The following is a 19,099-nucleotide window of genomic DNA, read 5'->3' as shown; positions in this document are numbered from 1 at the left end:
CCACTGCCCATAATTTGAGCAGTGGAAAGCACTACAGGGCTGTCCATGGGGGGGGGGCTGCACTGCCCATGACATTACAGGGGCCCCCGTGGGGCCACAGGCACCCCCATTTCTCCAGTCTTTGCATGGTGGGGCTACCCTTGTGGATTACAACCGCTGAGACCGCCAGGCTGTCTGCTGGTGGCAACATGGCAGTGCGGGAGGTCCGACCGTGGTGCTTTCACCACGGTCGTACTGTCGCACTCTGACCGCCACTTTGGTGTCGGTCCGACTGTGACCCTGGCAGTTTGGTGACGGCCAGGGTCATAATGGGGGCCATTGCCTTCTTATGTTTTTTTTTCTGCTGATAAACGTCAGCGTTTTTAGTTTGTGATGCATGTGGTGTATTTTGAGGCAATTTAAAAAAAAAAAAACATTTCATTAGGCTGGACGGGTTTTCAATGTTGGTTTGAATTTTTTGATGTGAAAGTGATATTGTTTGTGGGTGAGGGTGCTATATTGTGAGATGCTTTTGTGTCCGTTTTTGTCTGCCATGGGCAGCACCTCACGTTCCCTTGTTTTTCATAATATTGGGATGTTTACTATTATTTACATTTGCAATGTTTTTTTTTATTAAGTATGCCTTTAAATCGTACTTTTATTTTATTTCAAGTTACCAGCAATTCCTATTACAAATGTAACTTCCACACGGTTGACTTTACTGTTATTATTCTATGTTTGTCATACTGCTCAAGAGTATTGCCTGCTTTGCTACTGACTGTTTTTTGCTTGTAAGCTTCAACGCTCGAGTCGTAATTTGAGGCTGCAGTAAGTTAGCTTAGTGGGTTAATAAAATATTTGGAAAGATTTACATCTAAGATGCAGCCATTCGCCTCTGTTTAGGCTCAGTGTTTTTGCCTGCTGTTTTAAAAAAATAAAATAAGACGCCCTTTACAGGGTTAAGTGATTTACAAGTTTGTGTTTGTAGGCATCCTTCTGTGGGAATATTTTTCATTGAAGAAAGAATTACTTGAACACTCTACACTTAAACCCGGTTTCATGTTAAAGCCTGTTCTTCTTTTTTTTTTCTTTTTTTCTTCTTTCTTTAGGTCTCACCTAGACAGTGCTTGAATTATCGCTTTGCGACTACTTCTCTGGTCCCAGTGATTCTTCATTCTAAGTTCTCTAAACAATACTGGAAGCACCCTCTCTGGTCCCATCGGTAATTCCTCATTCTAAGTCCTCTAGGCAGTGCTGCTGTCTGCTTCTCTGGTCCCAGTGGCAATTCCTCATTCTAAGTCATCTAGACAGTGCTGCTAGCTGCTTCTCTGGTCCTGTCAGTAGTACCTCATTCTGAGTCCTCTAGACAGTGCTGCAACTACTTCTCTGGTCCCAGTGGTAATTTCTTATTCCAAGCCTTCTAGATAATGCTGCATCTGCTTCTCTGGTTAAAGTGGTAATTCTTCATTCTTAGTCATCTAGGATGTGCTGTTAGCTGCTTCTCTGCTCCTAGTGGTAATTCCTCATTCTATGTCCTCTAGACAATGGTGCTAATGCTGTAATTTGCTTTTTACTTCTCTGGCCCGTCAGCTGTTCCTCAGTCTACGTCCTCCAGGCAGTGCTGCTAGCTGCATCTCTGGTCCCAGTGGTAATTCCTCATTCTTAGTCCTATAGGCAATGCTGCAGCTACCTCTCTGGTTCCAGTGGTATTTCCTCATTCTTAGCCCTCTAGACGGTGCTGCTAGCTGCTTCTCTGGTCCCATCAGTAACTCCACCATTCTAAGTCCTGTAAGCAGTGCTACAACTGTGTTTCTGATTACAGTGGAAAATCATCATTCTAAGTCCTCTACACAGTGCTGCAGCTGCTTCTCTGGTTCCAGTGGTAATTCTTCATTCTTAGTCCTCTAGGATGTGCTGTTAGCTGCTTCTCTGGTCCGAGTGGTAATTCCTCATTCTACTTCCTCTAGACAGTGGTGCTAATGCTGTAAGCTCCTTCTCTAGCCCGTCGACTGTTCCTCAGTCTATGTCCTCCAGGCAGTGCTGCTAGCTGCATCTTTGGTCCCAATGGTAATTCATCATTCTTAGTCCTGTAGACAGACAATGCTGCAGCTACTTCTCTGGTTCCAGTGGTAATTCCTCCTTCTACGTCCTCTAGACAGTTCTGTAAGCTGCTTCTCTGGTCCCAGTGGTAATTCCTCATTCTACGTCCTCTAGGCAGTGCTGCAGCTGCTTCTGTAGTCCCAGTGGTATTTCCCCATTCTTAGCCCGCTAGACAGTGCTGCTAGCTGCTTCTCTGGTCCCATCAGTAACTCTACCATTCTAAGTCCTCTAAGCAGTGCTGCAACTGTGTTTCTGATTACGGTGGAAAATCCTCATTCTAAGTCCTCTACACAGTGCTTCTCTGGTCCTGTCGGTAACTCCTCCATTCTAAGTCCTTTAGGCAGTGCTGCTAGCTTCTTCTCTGTTCTGAGTGGTAATTCCCCATTCTTAGCCTTCTAGACAGTGCTGCAGCTGTGTCTCTGTTCATACATCCACTACACTCCAAACCAAAACACATAGGTAAAAGACATTGTCATTTACTACGTCAGTAGCTCTAACTCTCACAAACGTGAGACCTATTGCATTGCAAATGGTTGTTGTTGATAGCATTCTTTTGCAGAAGCGGTCCTTCATGTTCTGTTGGTCCTCTCAATTGGTTCTGACTCAAGTTGGAAGTCACCCTGTATGGCACGGGATCAAAAATTTGTAACTCCCTTCAGTCCTTTGCCTCCCAGGCCATCTTTGATTGTATTATCTACACCAAAAGTGAAATTAAATATTGGGTCTTTTGTAGACACTTTTCAGAAGTAAGTGGCAGTTATGTAGTGAAAAACATCACGTTTCACCTTTCAAATGTACTGTGCATTTTGAGTGGGGACCTATGGTCTCTAATTAGGCTAGCAAAAGGCAAACAATGCCTTCTGCTTCACAGAAACCAAAATCCACAGAATGGCTGCTAAGTAAAGTAGGTGTACCTGCACGCACTGCAGGTGGAAACTGAAATCCATTTTAAACATAGCATTCACACTTACCTTCCCTTCTGATTACTGCAGTCGTCAAAAGAAATCTGGAAGAAAAATGTGTCGTCTAACTTAAATAACATTGGAGGTGGCAGGCTGGGGGTCACCAGGATGCCAGATAAGGAATTCTCTTTCTTAACATTTCTGACAAGAACTGAACATTTTTGTTTCAGGAAAAAACTGAAATTTCATCTTTACAACACCATAGACAACATTTTCCTTCCGACCAGTCAATGGAGATAGTTCTCTGGACATCCTACCCAAAAGTGCTTACATTTGAACTTTGCAGATGCAGTTCCCATAGTATGAATATACCATGTGCTGGACAGTTCCGAGAGCCGTTGTTCCTTTTGTAGCCCAGTGGAAAGCTTGGAATGCCAGAATCCGCTGTCTATGTAATGCAAAAGCTTGAGTTATATTACATATGGGTGGCATACTATGGGCATTGAGAGCGAGGGCCATGCATGCTAACCACAGGATTAGTGACATCGCACAAGTAATTTGGTCTTTCTTTTATTTTGGAGAGAAGGGGTAGAAGGATGACCCCAGTGTGCGCCCAGCTTCATGATAGCAAGCAGGGTTTCCTCGGAAAGTGAAGGGGAGTTCTGAAGGGGGCAAGAAGCATCTAGTCCCGTATAATTCCACTTCAAAAGCAATAAGATTCCTTTACATGACAGTACCACTATTTACCTCCCAAGCACAAGGCAAACCAGTCTTGATACGGTCCCAAATCCTACCAAATGCAAACGTCATGCTGTGGTTCTGAATGTGCGGTCAGTGATCATATGTTTAGAAGTTTACATCCCTGATTTCTTGAGCACCTTACTTTTATTTTTGACAGTTATATATATATATATTTTTATATATATATATATATATATATATATATATATATATATATATATATATATATATATATATATATATATATATATATATATATATATATATATATATATATACACGTTTCAGTGGCATGTGTAGCTGCAGATACACATGCTGTGTATACTTCTTCCGCTCTAGTGTTGGGCTCGGAGTGTTACAAGTTGTTTTTCTTCGAAGAAGCATTTTTGTGTCACAGGATTGAGTGACTCCTCTTCAGTTCCATTGCGCATGGGCATCGACTCCATGTTAGATTGTTTTCTTTCTGCCATCGGGTTCAAGCGTGTTTCCTTTCGCTCTGAAAGTTCGATTCGGAAAACGTAGAAAACGCCTTATTTTCGTCTGTATTGTATCGATCGGGTTAACATCTTCCATCAACACATCGGTACCGTCGGAGAAGACAACTTTACTTGCCCTTCGAGGCGCGCACGCCCAACTCGGGCCTAGTCCGCCGACCGCGTGGAAGCCTAATGGATCGGTCTCCGTTCCTATTCTGTCCTCTGTGCCACGCAAAATTCTCTTACACAGACCAACATCTCGTCTGTAATCTTTGCCTTTCCCCAGATCATTGGGAAGAAAATTGTGAGGCCTGTTGATCCTTCTGGTCCAAAAAGACGCTTCGAGACAGGAGAGCACAAAGACTCGAGATGGCGTCCAGAGCTCCTAACATCTCGACGTGTAGGAGGAAGAGATCATGCAGACAGCAGCCTCTGTCCGAGGTTCCGACTCCGACCAAGAATCTGAGGAGAACAGACCGGTCCCGGCAGGACAGCATGTGATTAAGCCTGCCCCTGTACCATCACAAAGACACAAGCATAAGGCATTGGGTACGCCACTGCCGGAAGGCCATGGCTTGGCCTGAAAAAAGACATCCGGTGACCAAACTGCCAGTTCGGCACTGAAAAAGGCCACTCCTCTGAAACCATCGAAGTTGAAAAAAGGCTGTGTCCGACTCCACTAAACATCATTTTTCGGAGTCGAAAGTTCAGAAATCCCCTTCAGAACCGACAACATCCACTACACCATATTTTTTTATACTGAAAAAAACGGCTTCGGAACCAAAAAGAGCAAGATACACAGAGGAACATGGACTTTCAAAAACACTAAAAGAAAGCCACAAAACCTCTGAAGAAGAGACTTAAGTACAGCCAATACAAGTAATGGATGAGAGGCAAGCCAGGATTCATATCCACAAAGAAACCGGCAGAATCATAACGGCACCTCCTCTAAAGCCTAAGAGGAAATTAGCCTTTCAGTAGGAATTGGACACTAGGCAGCCTCCAGCTAAAGTGCACACTGAACTGTTGGAGGACAATTTTTTGTTTAATACACTCGCCTCCACACATTCAAAATACCAGTCGCTCCCCATGCTCCCCGGCATGCTAAAACACGCTGATCAAATATTTAATGAGCCAGTTAAAGCAAGGCTAATTACTCCTAGGATAGAGAAAAAATACAGACTACCTCCCTCTGATCCTGATTACATAACTCAACATATCCCTTCAGATTCGATAGTAGTAAGCGCTGCCAGAAAAAGGGCAAACTCAGTCATCCGGTGATGCACCCCCACCAGACAAAGAAAGTAGGAAATTTGGTGCTGCAGGGAAGAGAGTTGCATCCCAGGCAGCGTATCAGTGGAGGATACCTAACTCACAGGCGTTGTTGGCTAGATACGACAGGGCCCATTGGGATGGGATGCAAGACATAATTCAGCATCTCCTCAAGGAACATCAAAAAAGGGCACAGCAAATAGTGGAGGAAGCCATCACCAATAATCAGATTAGGTCTGCCCTAGACGCAGCAGACACAGCTGCCAGGATTGTCAACACTGCTGTGACAATAAGGAGGCATGCATGGCTCAGGTCCTCGGGTTTTAAACCCGAAATCCAACCAGCGGTGTTAAATATACCAATCAATAAAAAACAACTTTTTGGCCCAGAAGTTGACACTGCAATTGAGAAATTGCGCAAAGATTCAGACACCGCAAAAGCTATGGGTGCACTGTACACCACACCATACATGGGATCCTTTCGGAAACCTCAGTTTAGAGGTGGATTTAGAGCTCAAACAGAAGAGACATCCACATCGCAGGCAAAATCAACCTACCAACCACAATACCAACAAGGTGGTTTTAGGGGCATATGTAGGGGGCAGTATCCCAAAAGTAGAGGGAAGTTTCAAACTTCTAAACAAACTCCACAGCATCCTAAGCAGTGACTTGGCTTATCCCCTTCAACTCCACACCTCTCCTGTTGGGGGAAGACTGCAACAGTTCCACACCAATTGGCAAAACATTACCACAGACATTTGGGTACTCTCAATTATCCGCAATGATTATTGCCTAGAATTGATACAAACCCCCCCAAACATTCCACCAAAACAACACAAACTATCCACAGAACACATCCAGCTGTTACAGGAAGAAGTCAATTCTCTATTACTAAAACGAGCAATAGGAGCCGTCCCACAAGATCAATTAGGGACAGGAGTTTATTCTCTATAGTTCCTGATTCCTAAAAAAGATGGCACCCTCAGACCAATATTAGATCTCAGGAACCTCAATCTTTACATCCTGTCAGAACATTTTCACATGGTAACTCTTCAAGATGTTATCCCACTGCTCCAAAAACACAATTTCATGGCAACATTAGACCTCAAGAATACGTACTTTCATACACCCATCCATCCTGCGCACAGAAAATATCTCAGGTTTGTCATTCAAGGAAAGCACTATCAGTTCAAAGTGTTGCCCTTCGGAATAACAGCAGCACCAAGGGTATTCACAAAGTGCCTAGCGGTAGTCGCAGCCTACCTAAGAAGACAACATATACATGTCTTTCCATAGCTAGACGATTGGCTAATAAAATCAAACAGCCATATGCAGTGTCAAAACCATACGCATTACGTTATACAAACCCTGCACACGCTAGGGTTCTCAATAAATTACCAAAAATCACATCTACAACCTGCACAAATACAACAGTATCTGGGTGCAATGCTAAACATTAAAAAAAGCGCTAGTATGTCCAAAAAAGCAAAGAATCCAAATCCAGACATTCCAAAACATAATCACACAGATACAGACAAAATCAACAGTACACTGTCAGATTTGTCATGAAAAGTTTAGTCATGATGGCATCATGTATTGCAATTGTTCCACACTCAAGACTAAACATGCGGCCTTTACAACAGTGCCTTGCACAACAATGGTCACAAGCACATGGTCAACTTCAAGATCTGGTGTTGATAGACCGCCAAACATGCATTTCCCTTCAGTGGTGGAATTCCACAAATCTAAACAAAGGTCGGACATTTCAAGACCCTGTGCCTCACACCATAATTACAACAGAGGCATCAATGATTGGTTGGGGAGCTCACCTCAACAATCACAACATTCAAGGACAATGGGATGCAACAAACAAACAGCTACACATAAATAACTTGGAGTTGTAAGCTTTCTTCCTAACACTCAAAGCTTTTCAGCCTCTTCTCAAACAGAAGAATGTTCTCATAAAAACAGACAACATGACAACCATATATTATCTCAACAAACAGGGAGGGACACATTCATCCCAACTCTCCCTTCTAGCCCAGAAAATTTGGAAATGGGCAATCCACAACCAAATTCACCTGGTAGCACAATACATTCCAGGGATACACAACCAACTGGCAGATGTTCTCAGCAGAAATCATCAACAAACACACAAGTGGGAAATTCACCCTCAAGTACTTCAAAAATACTTTCAACAATGGGGAACACCAAACATAGATCTGCTTGCCACAAGCGAAAACGCAAAATGCCAAAACTTCGCATCCAGACACCCACATCCCCTATCCAAGGGCAATGCTCTATGGATCAATTGGTCAGGGATATTTGCTTACGCTTTTCCCCCTCTCCCACTCCTTCCATTTCTGGTCAACAAGTTGCATCAAACATCACTCAACATGATACTCATAGCACAAACCTTGGTACACAACACTACTAGACTTATCTGTAGTACCTCACTCCAAACTCTCAAACAGACCAGATTTGTTAACACAAAACAAAGGTCAAATCAGGCATCCAAACCCCAATGCTCTCAATCTAGCGATTTGGCTCCTGGAGTCATAGAATTTGGTTACTTAAATCTTCCATCTGAATGTATGGAAGTCATTAAACAAGCATGAAAACCCACTACTAAACAGTGCTATGCAAACAAGTGGAAAAGATTTGTCTACTATTGTCAGTCTAAGACAATCGATCCACTTACAGCATCTATACAATATATTGTATGTTATTTACTTCATTTACAGAAATCAAATTTGGCTTTTTCCTCCATAAAAATACACCTTACTGCAATATCTGCATATTTACAAACGATTCAACGTACTTCTTTATTCAGAGTTCCTGTTATCAAAGCCTTCGTGGAGGGATTAAAACGCATCATTCCAACCAGAACACCACCATTTCCATCATGAAATTTAAATATTGTACTTACAAGACTCATGGGATCACCTTTTGAACCCATGCACTCTTGCCAAATTCAATTTTTAACATTGAAGGTTTCCTTCCTTGTGGCTATTACTTCTTTAAGGAGAGTTAGTGAAATACAAGCATTCACTCTTGAAGAACCTTTTTTTCCCAAGTACACAAACATAAAGTTGTACGAAGAACAAATCCAATTTGAAATTAGAACCTTTGCATCCTAAAGTAGTTTGCTAATATGAAAACTATTTTACTCTGAGTTATGTATAAACAGAATGGGATTTTTTGTCTTGTAGCTTACATATGACCATTAGTTTCGAAATAATCATATTTTGAAGCGTGTTTGACATTATCTCTAGTGCGGGTACTACTCGTGGGATTTTTTGTGTAGTTAGATATGTATAGTAATAAACAATGTACTTTACAGCTTCAGAGGCCTGGTGTAGAAGATGTTGCTGTTCTGAAGAAGGAGCTGATCCAGGTTCAAACACTGATGGATAAAACAACTCTGGAGCGTGAGAAAGAGTCTGAGAGTTTGAAAGAAGAGTGCAAGCAGTTGAAGGCAGAAAATGCTAATTCACAGGTAGAAGAGACAAATATTTTGCTATTTTAGCTTAAATTATTATCTATATTCCATTTTTGGCACTGGAATGAAACTTCATTAGTTTGCAATCGGAACTTTTGATAATTTGTTGACTTGAAAAAAGAGAGTTAAAGGGGAAAGGGGTAAATCTGGAGCTTTGTGTGCAGAAGCATTGTGATAGGTTGGCAGGGTCAGGTGGGTGTGCCAACCTCACACCCCTGGCACTTCTTTTCCTGGCCAGTAGTCACCACACGTGTTGTAGGACCCATCAGGGCAGGTCATGCGTACATTAATAAGATTTGGTGCGATACCAATGATTCAGTAGCCACACTACTGAGCTTTTTTGTATCCACCACAAAAAAATACTACTGACAGTTTATCATGCACTTCACCCGTTAATAAGAGTTTGACATAACCAACACAGTTCCAAAGTCCACCTCATTAGTATAATATAGTTTTCTGAACCACTAAATAAAACAACGTCTTAGCACAAGCTCAAATGCTCATACAGTATCTATACCAATTTCCACTACTTGTGCAACCAGCACTCTCCAAAGGCCATACCAGTGATAACATGTTAATCTGTTAAAATAAAATAATACAACGTATGAGATCATTATACACATGGAACATTTGCTTGGGTTGCCTACTGAGCAACTGAACGGTCACACCATCCACATTGCCACTTTGGTGACACATACCATCCTTTCTACTCATCACACCAGTCTTGGCACAGTCATACCCTTGTCTGCATCGCATGAGACATTGTAAGTTCTTCCAGACGACAATGGCTTCAATGGTGTATAGAAAAACAAATCGCATAATAGAAGACTTCCAGCTACTTCCCAGTGTTGCATAATTTATTGCTATTAAGGACTAAATTCTCGTGAAGTGGGATCTGGTCATTTGCTGCGTTCAAACAGATACTTGTTATGTGTATTCTTTCTTGTTTCTTGAGTGGAGATTTTTTATGGCACTAAATTAAGGTTGACAATATCGACCTTAAGTAATATAGTATTCACTATCTTGACTTACCACTATATTATAAGTTAACTTAATTATTAATATTCTTAACCCCACCTTGTTCTTACCCCGGGAAGTAAGTGAAATCAGGAACATTAATTAGATACGTACCTTACAGTGTAGGTCGATGTAGTATATACACAATTATTACCTTTTAATGTAGGCCATCCAGTCTAGTGACTCCTCCACAGCCACCCAATACTTTACTTTTCCAATTGAAATAGGACATTTTATTTTATTATGGGTCAATAGAACACAATGGCTAAGCATCTGAAGTAAAACGTGATAACCGCATCTGCATTATATTCAGTAATTTTGAATAAAACTCAGAGCGTAGCTATAGTACCAGGTGATTAGGATTCAGTGACAAAGAGTGCTGTACTTGTACCAGAGAACACTTTTTTGGCCTTCAATATTTAAAATGCAGTTAGTTTGTTTATTTAGCAAAAATCTGGAACTCGTTTTCTCCTTTAATAGAACACTTAGAGAATGATCTTAAGTAGAAATGTTTTTCACCTACTGTTGGACTCTGTTATACAAAAAACCAGAGCACTCCAAAGAGCAGTCCAAGCAGTAAAGTAGCCAAGTTCATGCGGACATTTTTTCTTCTTCTTGCAATAATTATTCTTTATTTCTGATAAGTACAACAAAGTGCAGAACAGCCAACACGTGTTTCGTCCATAGGACTTTTTCAAGGCTGTAAATTAAAAAATCAAAAACCAAATGTATATATAATAGATACAATAACTAACATTAGAATAAAGGTAAAAAGACATGACATGTACATTAAAAAATTTACAGATAGTATAGTAAGAGTATAAAGAAAAAAAAACACTTCGAGGAGTGGTGGGAAAACAGAGAAAGGAAAAGGACCGGACAGGTATAACTAATAACTGTCAGGGAAAAGCCATTATACACGAAAAAATAATCTCTTCAAAGAATGAAATACCCGTGTATGTCAAGTGAAAGAAGAAAATAATAATAAATCTACATGCAAGTGCAGTACCTAGACAGAGACAAAAACTAAAAAGGCCCAATACTGTAGTCCAGTGCACTCAAAAAGCAGTGACGTTTATAATATGCCACAGTTACCCGATAGTTGACATATTCTTCATGCATGAAAAAATGAAAACTAGCCAAGGTGATAGTACATCAAGAAGAATCAACATACCAAAGTATAATGCATGAGGATAAATTGGTCCATGAAGGGACTGCGATGTCAAGGTCCAAAAACAAGGGGAAGTGACGTTTTCACAAGTAGAATAGAACAGCAAATCACTGTAATATGGTTTCTCAGGAAAGTATCTCGGGGCATCCAAAGAAGATGATCATGATAAATTGTATAAGGCCGTGGTAAACCACTGTTGGACTCTTGATCTATTCACTGACCACTGGCCCAGGCACAGCTCAGGGTTCTTTAAAAAAAAAAAAAAATCTTCTTATTTGGTTTTAAACAGGTGCATAGCATATCCGAATAAGCTTTACATAGTAGTATATTGTCAAAGCACCAGAAATAGCGAGAAATAACTAACAATTCCCTCCTCACCTCCCACCCAGACACATGAAGCAATAATTGATCCAAACAATCATCAGTTCCATTCCCCATCTATACACATCATAATCTAGAGGCCATTCAGTATTTGTTAGTATATAGCCCTCAATATGATCTAAAGGGTCATTACTCGGCGAGCGTTTATACATCCATGGAGTAATATGCCATCCAATCTCCCCACACTGTCCCAAACTTCCACGGGCAGCCTTTATTTGTGTATGGCACCTTCTCTGCTATCATAAACCCATCCGTTCCCGTTCTCCACACATCCACAGTGGGACACATCTCAGAGCCCCAGAGGCGGGCATTATCCCTCTTGGCCACCACAAGCCAGAGGCCTCAAAATAAAAACTTCATTCAGGGCAGATCAACATTGTTGGGGATTCCCAATAGAAGGGTGGGTGTTAAGATTCGACGTGCAAGATTCCAGCAGGGCTCCTCTGCATAGTTTACTTCATCTTCTGGCCACCTGGACTGCAACTGGACCCTCCAGGAACCGACAATCTGCAACTCCAGCAATGACTCTGCCCTGCAACATTGTTCTCCGGCTCCTTTCAGCAACATTTCCCTGGCTGTGCATCCCCTGAGGGCGATGAGTTTTCAGCCTGCACAAGAAGCAAGAAGGATTCTTCCTTGGAGTGAAGGAGTCACTCCCCTGCATCCACAGGCACCAACTGCAACGACATCCGGATGCGTGGATCCTCTCTCCTGCAAAACTGCATGGATCCTGCAACACATGTGGTGGTCTGGAAGTGCTCCCCTCGGTCCTCTCTACCAGCTGTCCAACTCGGGAGATGGTGAGCCCTTGCCGGACAGTACCCCTGTGCACCATGACTCTTGCAGCTGGCAAGGCTTGTTGGCTCCTCTTCCAAGGGATCTTCAGGCTCCGTGTAACCTCGGCCTTCAGCGCTCTTCCCTGCAAAGCACAGTCTCCCGCCTGCTGCTCCAGCGATATGGGACTCCTCTCCAGGTGTGCTGATTGGGCCTCACTGGGACTCCTGTGCCTGCTGCCAGGGAGTTGCCTGTAGGTGCTACATCCTCATCTTCTGACTCTCCTCAGTGCTGAGGGTCACCTGGGACTCTCCTCCTTGGGTTGAGACTGTTGGACCTTGCTGGTCCCTGGCAGCTCTGCAACTCCTCATCTGCAACTTTTGCCTTTGCCAAGGCTTGTTGGTGGTTTTCCAATATCACTGACTGACTGCAACTCTTCTTGTCGCCATGGGACATCACCTGAATCACTTCTGGAAATCTTCTCCTGCTCCAGTGCTGCACAGCTGACTTCTTGCCTCCACCGTTGATCCAGTCCTGCATCTCCCGAAGGATGGGTAGTAGCTCCTGCCACAACAGGACACTCCATCTTGAACTGGACTTGGTCCTCTTCATTTGCAAGTCCTTCTCTGTCAGTATCCACCTTTGGTTTCCTCCTGTCTTGTCTGGGTCTTGTACAGTCCTTTTCCAAAGTTCTCCTGTGGGTTTGGGGAAAACCAGGTACCTACCACCTCTCTTCTGGTTGCTGGGGGGCACACTAGGACTTACCTTTTGGGGTTCTTAGTTCCTCCAGCTCCCCTCTACAGATTCCACTTTTTTGAGTGGAGGACTGCTTTTCACATTCCACTTATTTACTATATGGTTTGGTCTCCCCGGGGGCCTTCACCATTTTCTATTGTTGTACTGTTTGCTATTGCTTTCTATGCTAATCACTGACTTCCAATGTGTACATAATAGTGTTTACTCACCTCCTAGGGGATTATTGCCTATACAGTATTTTAGTATTTGTGTTACCATAATAAAGTACCTTTATTTACTTTCATGTTTGTAAGTGCTGTGTGACTGTAATGGTATTGCTTAAGCTTTGCATGTCTCCTAGATAAGTCTTGGCTGCTCATCCACAGCTACCTCTAATGCCCTGGCTTCCTCGACATTGTCTACACCTCACATATAGAGGAAACCTGGACCTGGTATAAGGTGATAACACCATCTGTGCTCACCACACACCAGGCAACCTTCCTACATTGGTGGTGCAGTGCAATTGCCTTATCACTCTGGAAGAAAGACCATTACTTGCTGCTAAGTACACAATACTATTAGTTGTTAGGATGTCTAGCCTCCTAGGTCTATGTAAGCTAGGGGTGTTGCATAGCCCTTGCTCCAAACTTATCTGGGAGCCTAGTTGTTAGAGTAGTTAGGTACACCTACACTACTCAAGCAAGAAAATGTCTTCAGTAAAGCACACTTCTCAGGCCCCAGTCTCTCAATAAGAGAGTCTCACCTTCCAAGAGTTTAGGGAGATGTGTGCCAGTAGAAAACTGAAGACAGGGAGAAATCCCAATAAAAGTCTGCTTCTTGACTTATTCCTTTAGGCTGACCAGGACAAAACTGGCAGCGAGTAGGAGGAAGAAGTAGAAGCTGACTCTCCAGTCCTTGACAGGGTAGACTTAGGCTACAATGGTGAGCATCATGAGGATCCGGGGAATACCACAGCCCTGTTAGGAGCACTGCAGGTAGTGAGAAGGAGGGGGTGGGGGTTTATTCCATTAGGCCTATCTTTACTCCTAGAGGGTTGGTCCAGAGGGTTCCCAGAAGGAGGGATAAATCCTCTTCTGTCCACTCCCATGTCTCCTCAGTATCTGAGGGGACCACTGATCCACCTCAGGGGAAGATGCCTCCGACATGACTCTTAGGAAACTGAGGTTGGAGAAGGCCAAGCTGAGGCTGCAGCAGCAGCAGCAGCTGGCCCTAGATCGGGAGGCCTCGGCAGTGGAGACGGAAAGACAGGTTGTAGGGTTAGCACCCCATGGTGGCATACAGTTGAGCTTTAGGGACACCAGAATCGGGGAGGACTCATTTGATTCCATGAACCTGAGTAAGATAGTCCCACCTTACAAGGTGGGAGATGATATCTACAAATGATTCACTGCTTTGGAGTTCAATGGTCCCCCAAAGACAGTGAGCAGCAATCTTGTGGCTCTCCTTCTCTGACAAAGGCAGAGACAAACTCTTCACTGTCGGAGAAGAAGATGCAAACCATTATACAGCTTTGAAAAGTGCACTGTTAGATGGTTTTGGTTTGACCACTGAACAATATAGAATCAAGTTCAGGTCTGTGGAAGGCTGGTTACATGGGAGCAAAGTAAATGACTACCAGGGCTTACACAATCTAATTCTGAACAAGCACTTTTTGAACAACTGTATATCTGATAAGCTACATCAGTACCCGGTGGACTCTGATCTGACCTCTACCCAAGAATTGGGAAAGACGGCAGACAAGTGGGTCAGCAGCAGGAAGAGTAGGACATCTTACACGGGGGTTGGCGCCAAAAATAAGGCAGCAGGTAAATCTCAGGACTAGGGAGTGGACAAAGAAAAACAAAAAGAGTCTTCATCAGGCCCACAAAACTCCTCTGGAGAGGGAATAAATCCTCTTCCTCCAACTTTCAAAAGCCTTGGTGCTACTTGTGTAAAAACAGAGGCCGTAGGGCAGGGGACAGCTCCTGTCCTAAGAAAGGCACCAAGCCCCCCACCACTACTAACACCACTTCTACTCCTAGTGCCCCTATCAATATGAGTAGTGGTAGGAATAGCAACAACAGTAGTCAGTCCAAAAGTGTAACTGGGCTCCCCTTGGGGTCTTCAGTGGGATCTTTGGTAGTTAGAGAGACCACTAAGGATGTGTTGGTCTCTGCTGGGGTCATTGACTTTTCCACCCTAGCTGCCTGTCCCCTTAAAATGGGTAAGTACAGGCAGCATCCATAATCAATGGTGTTCAGGCTGAGGCCTACAGGGATACAGGTGCCAGGGAAAAACTGGTGTCTCCTGTGCAACACCTACTTGGTCACACGTACCAAGTGACTGATGCTGATAACACTTTGTGCTACCCCATGGCAGTTATTTATTTCAGCTGGGGGTGGGGCTTACTGGCCCCAAAAGGTTGTAGTGTCCTCTGATCTTCGTGTAGCATGTCTGCTATGTAACAACTTGGAGACTTCAGCTTGGGCTGAGATGGATTTGGAGGCCCCTGAAACAGTGCTGGGCATCCATGGGCATATCTTTGCCCTCCCCAGACCAAGAAACAAAAAGAACAAGGAACCCCGGAGCCTGGAACAATGGCACATGAGATTCCTAAACCAAAGAGAAGCCTCCAGTGAGGATTCAACTCCTGAGGGAGAAGAATCCACTCCTTGGGTGTAACCTACAACAGAGGAGCTTGAAGCTGACACATCTGCGCTCTTGGGTGCGGGGGGACACCAGGGAGGAACTCAGTAAGGAACAGCAAACCTGTCCCACACTGGAGGGCTTAAGCTGCAGCACAAGAGGCAGGGGATATCAGTGGCACCCATAAGGTGTACTGAGATAGCAGCCTCCTTTACTCAGACGCAAGGGACCCTAAACCTGGTGTCACCAGGAGACTAGTTATCCCTCTGAAGTTTAGGGATTTCCTGTTAACTCTAGCACATATCATTCCCCCTTGCAGGCCACTTGGGGTAAAGCAAGAAGTGGGACAGGTCCCATATGTTAGATGACACCAAAGAGTTTTGTCGCTCCTTTGCGACTTGTCAAGCCTGTGGCAAGAGAGATGGCACTCCAAAGGTCCCTTTAAGTTCACTACTAGTTGTTGTGGTTCCCTTTGAGGGTGTTGGGGTGGATATTGTTGGCCCCCTGGGCCCTCCAACAGCCTCTGGTATTAGATTTATCCTGGTGGTAGTGGACCATGCCACCAAATACTCAAAGGCAATTCCTCTTAGGAGCACTACAGTCAATGCAGTGGCCAAAGCCCTCCCAAAAGTTTTTTCCATGGTGGGTTTTTATAAAGAGATGGTATCAGACAGGGTGCAAACTTCATGTTTGCTTACCTTGAAGCCATGTGGAAGGAGTGTGGTGTTACTTACAAGTTCACCACTTCTTACCAACCTCAAACCAGTGGCTTAGTTGAAAGGTTTAATAAAACTCTCCAGGGCATGATACATTTGTAATTTATATGACCCCTTTAAACAACATGCTAGCAACGTTCATGTGAGGATTATAATAGATAATCATTGGCATAAAGCAAATTTGCTCTTGGTTGCTATTGAAAACAGAAGCGGTGCACTGTGAGAAATTGGTCATGTTAGTGAAGTTAAGTACAGCTGAATTTTAGTGCAGCTTGTGCTCTCCTCTGATTAAACATGTGTGTAGATTCTGTTTGAGCCTTAGAGATGCTGAGTAGAATACATGTGATAAAGTGGTTGAAGCTTTGCTTCTCTTTTTATTATAGCATAACATGTTTTATTGTAGGACATACATTTTGGAAACTTCAGGCGTTCATTTTTTTACCTCAGTGTCTCAGCTGTACCTTGACACCACTTGTGCTCTCATGTGAGCAACCACACATGTAGATTTTGTGCTGAGGATAGGATGATCATTATAAACGTGTGACTGAATTTTTAATGCTCATTGCTCACTTTATTGTAGCTTAACATGGATGCTTCTTATGATTAAAATTTCTGCTGCTTGTATCATGTATTGAAATGATTTTATATTAACTGTAGATTACACATTACTGAACTGGCAGCATCAAAGCCTTGCTACAAGCCAAACCTTGATACTGTGTGAGCCTAGGCATAATCAGAAAGAATCTTATCAGAGCTTTAATACAGTGAGAGAACTGCCATTATTTCTCACCTCACTGCATGGCACCAAAATGGATAAAGTGGATTTTTCTTTTACAGGGCAAGTAGCTTTCTGAAGCATCCTGTCCCTTGAACAAGTAGACACTTTATAAAATCCCCTACCCACAAACATAGCTTTTAATCGAGTTAAGGTAAGTCAAGTTAAGTGGTCCAGTAAAGTAATACATGCTGAGTCAGATATTTAGCAATATTTACTTAAACTGCATCAGTGACGTGGTTCCAAGGTTTCACCTTAGTAGTAGTATCAATAAGTAACTTTCAGAGATTTCTATTAAATGAGACCAAGTCGTCAGAGTTTTGACTACTAAGATTGTGATCTAAAAGAGAGTTGGAAGTAGATAGCAAGGAGTATTCAATAAATTTGGCTTTATAACCAAATACCTGCACACATTTTTCACATTCTTCTGCAGAGAAGGCTCATGGGATTGTTAGACAATTCTGCAATTTCAGTGATAAATTAAAGTGGCTGTTTCAGGTGTCTGGAAGTGATTGAATGGGGTGGCCTTCATATCGTAAATGTGTTTTTGGTACTAGTTATTCCTGCTTTTAGCTCATTCAGATGACCAGGGAGATTTCTTTTTATGCATTCTGCAGTCCTCCCAAGGATTTTCTTTCTTTTCATAGGTCCTTGGAGAACCAGAGTGCAGAAGCCTTTGGCCTTTTGGTTTTGCATTTTAAATGTGCAAATCCAAGTCGGTCATGTGTTTATTATAGCTAGACATAGACATTTATTAGGGGAAAGGGGCCCTCTATACCACTGAATTAATATCAGTGTTTGTCATAGAATGAAGCTCTCTGAATTTTTCATGCAGCAAAAGCACTTTGTTTCTGTTTTTTTATTGACCAAAAATCTCTGAATCTGTAGATGAGCGGATCAATTAATGGGGAATATTATCCTCAGTAGTCAGTGAAGCATAATTGGAAATGGAATGTATGTTACAGTGTCACATGTTTTATATAGACTTACAAAGATATAGTATCCAAGATATTGACTGCCAACATACCCACACTGTAAGTTTACATAGGGAAGTACAGAGATACTATTCTGGATCCCACTTATTCCTCCCTTGACAATATGTTGCTAGTTCATATCATGGCTATGATATCTTTGCAGGTAGGTACAAAAGAGGTAAAATAACTTGGATTTGATTCAGTCAAGTGTACAGCCATTTCTATAGATGGGGTTTTCTGCAGTGTTGGTGAAACCCATCCTGCAGAAGTAATGAGAACAAGTTAAATATGTGTCAATAGATTTACCCAAAGCGGTGTATCATCCACAGAGCAATAGATAACTAATGCAAGTGTGGGGACATTTAGTGAGAAAACATCAAGAAGCATGCTTTGGAGTTAAAAGTACTGGTCAGGAAGTAGCAATTTGAAGAGAATAGAGTTCTTATATATCACTGCCACTCCTTTACTATGTTTGCCTTCCCCATAAAACCAAATAAAAGAAAAATGCAGGTTAAGAAGAATGTTTTGTAAGGTTTTAAGGAACCAGCTTTTGACAAGAAATAAGATATGTAATGTGAGCTGTTATGGGAAGAAAGTGGGAAGACCCACTCCCATTGACCTATCCTGGCTAGGCCTTCTCATCGTTTGGTTTATGTAGTTTTTAAGTGTTCGGCTAAAATTGTTCATGGCTAACAACCTTTCTGCAGCTTGGCGTGTGGAATTAAGGGCTAAGGCGAGACATAGAGGCACATTGGTGGAGGAAGTAGGTGGAGACGTTTTAGGGTGTTAAAACAAATGAGGCTCAAGAAGGAAGAGGGGAAAGAGGATTGGTGTAACAGGCTGAGGAGCTGGACTGCAGATCAAATAAGGTTGAGGTTGTGAGTTGTCAGATGCCAAACCTAAAGAGTGGGCAAAGGAAATAGAGGAAGTGGTTGGGGT

At 42.8% G+C, this 19,099-nt stretch overlaps 1 protein-coding gene across 1 annotated transcript in view; it reads left to right on the top strand.

Moving 5' to 3' along the window:
• Window positions 1–19,099, top strand: part of EEA1 (early endosome antigen 1) — a 497,109-nt gene that overhangs the window by 104,470 nt on the left and 373,540 nt on the right. The window contains exon 9 of the mRNA XM_069228969.1: window positions 8,813–8,968. Within this exon, the coding sequence (XP_069085070.1) occupies window positions 8,813–8,968 (156 nt within the window). The remainder of the gene's footprint in view (window positions 1–8,812; window positions 8,969–19,099) is intronic.

This window comes from Pleurodeles waltl, chromosome 4_1 (assembly GCF_031143425.1).
Source record: "Pleurodeles waltl isolate 20211129_DDA chromosome 4_1, aPleWal1.hap1.20221129, whole genome shotgun sequence".
NCBI classification, from domain to species: Eukaryota; Metazoa; Chordata; class Amphibia; order Caudata; family Salamandridae; genus Pleurodeles; species Pleurodeles waltl.
The sequence above is the reverse complement of the archived record's forward strand: the minus strand, read 5'-3'. Positions and strand labels throughout refer to the sequence as shown.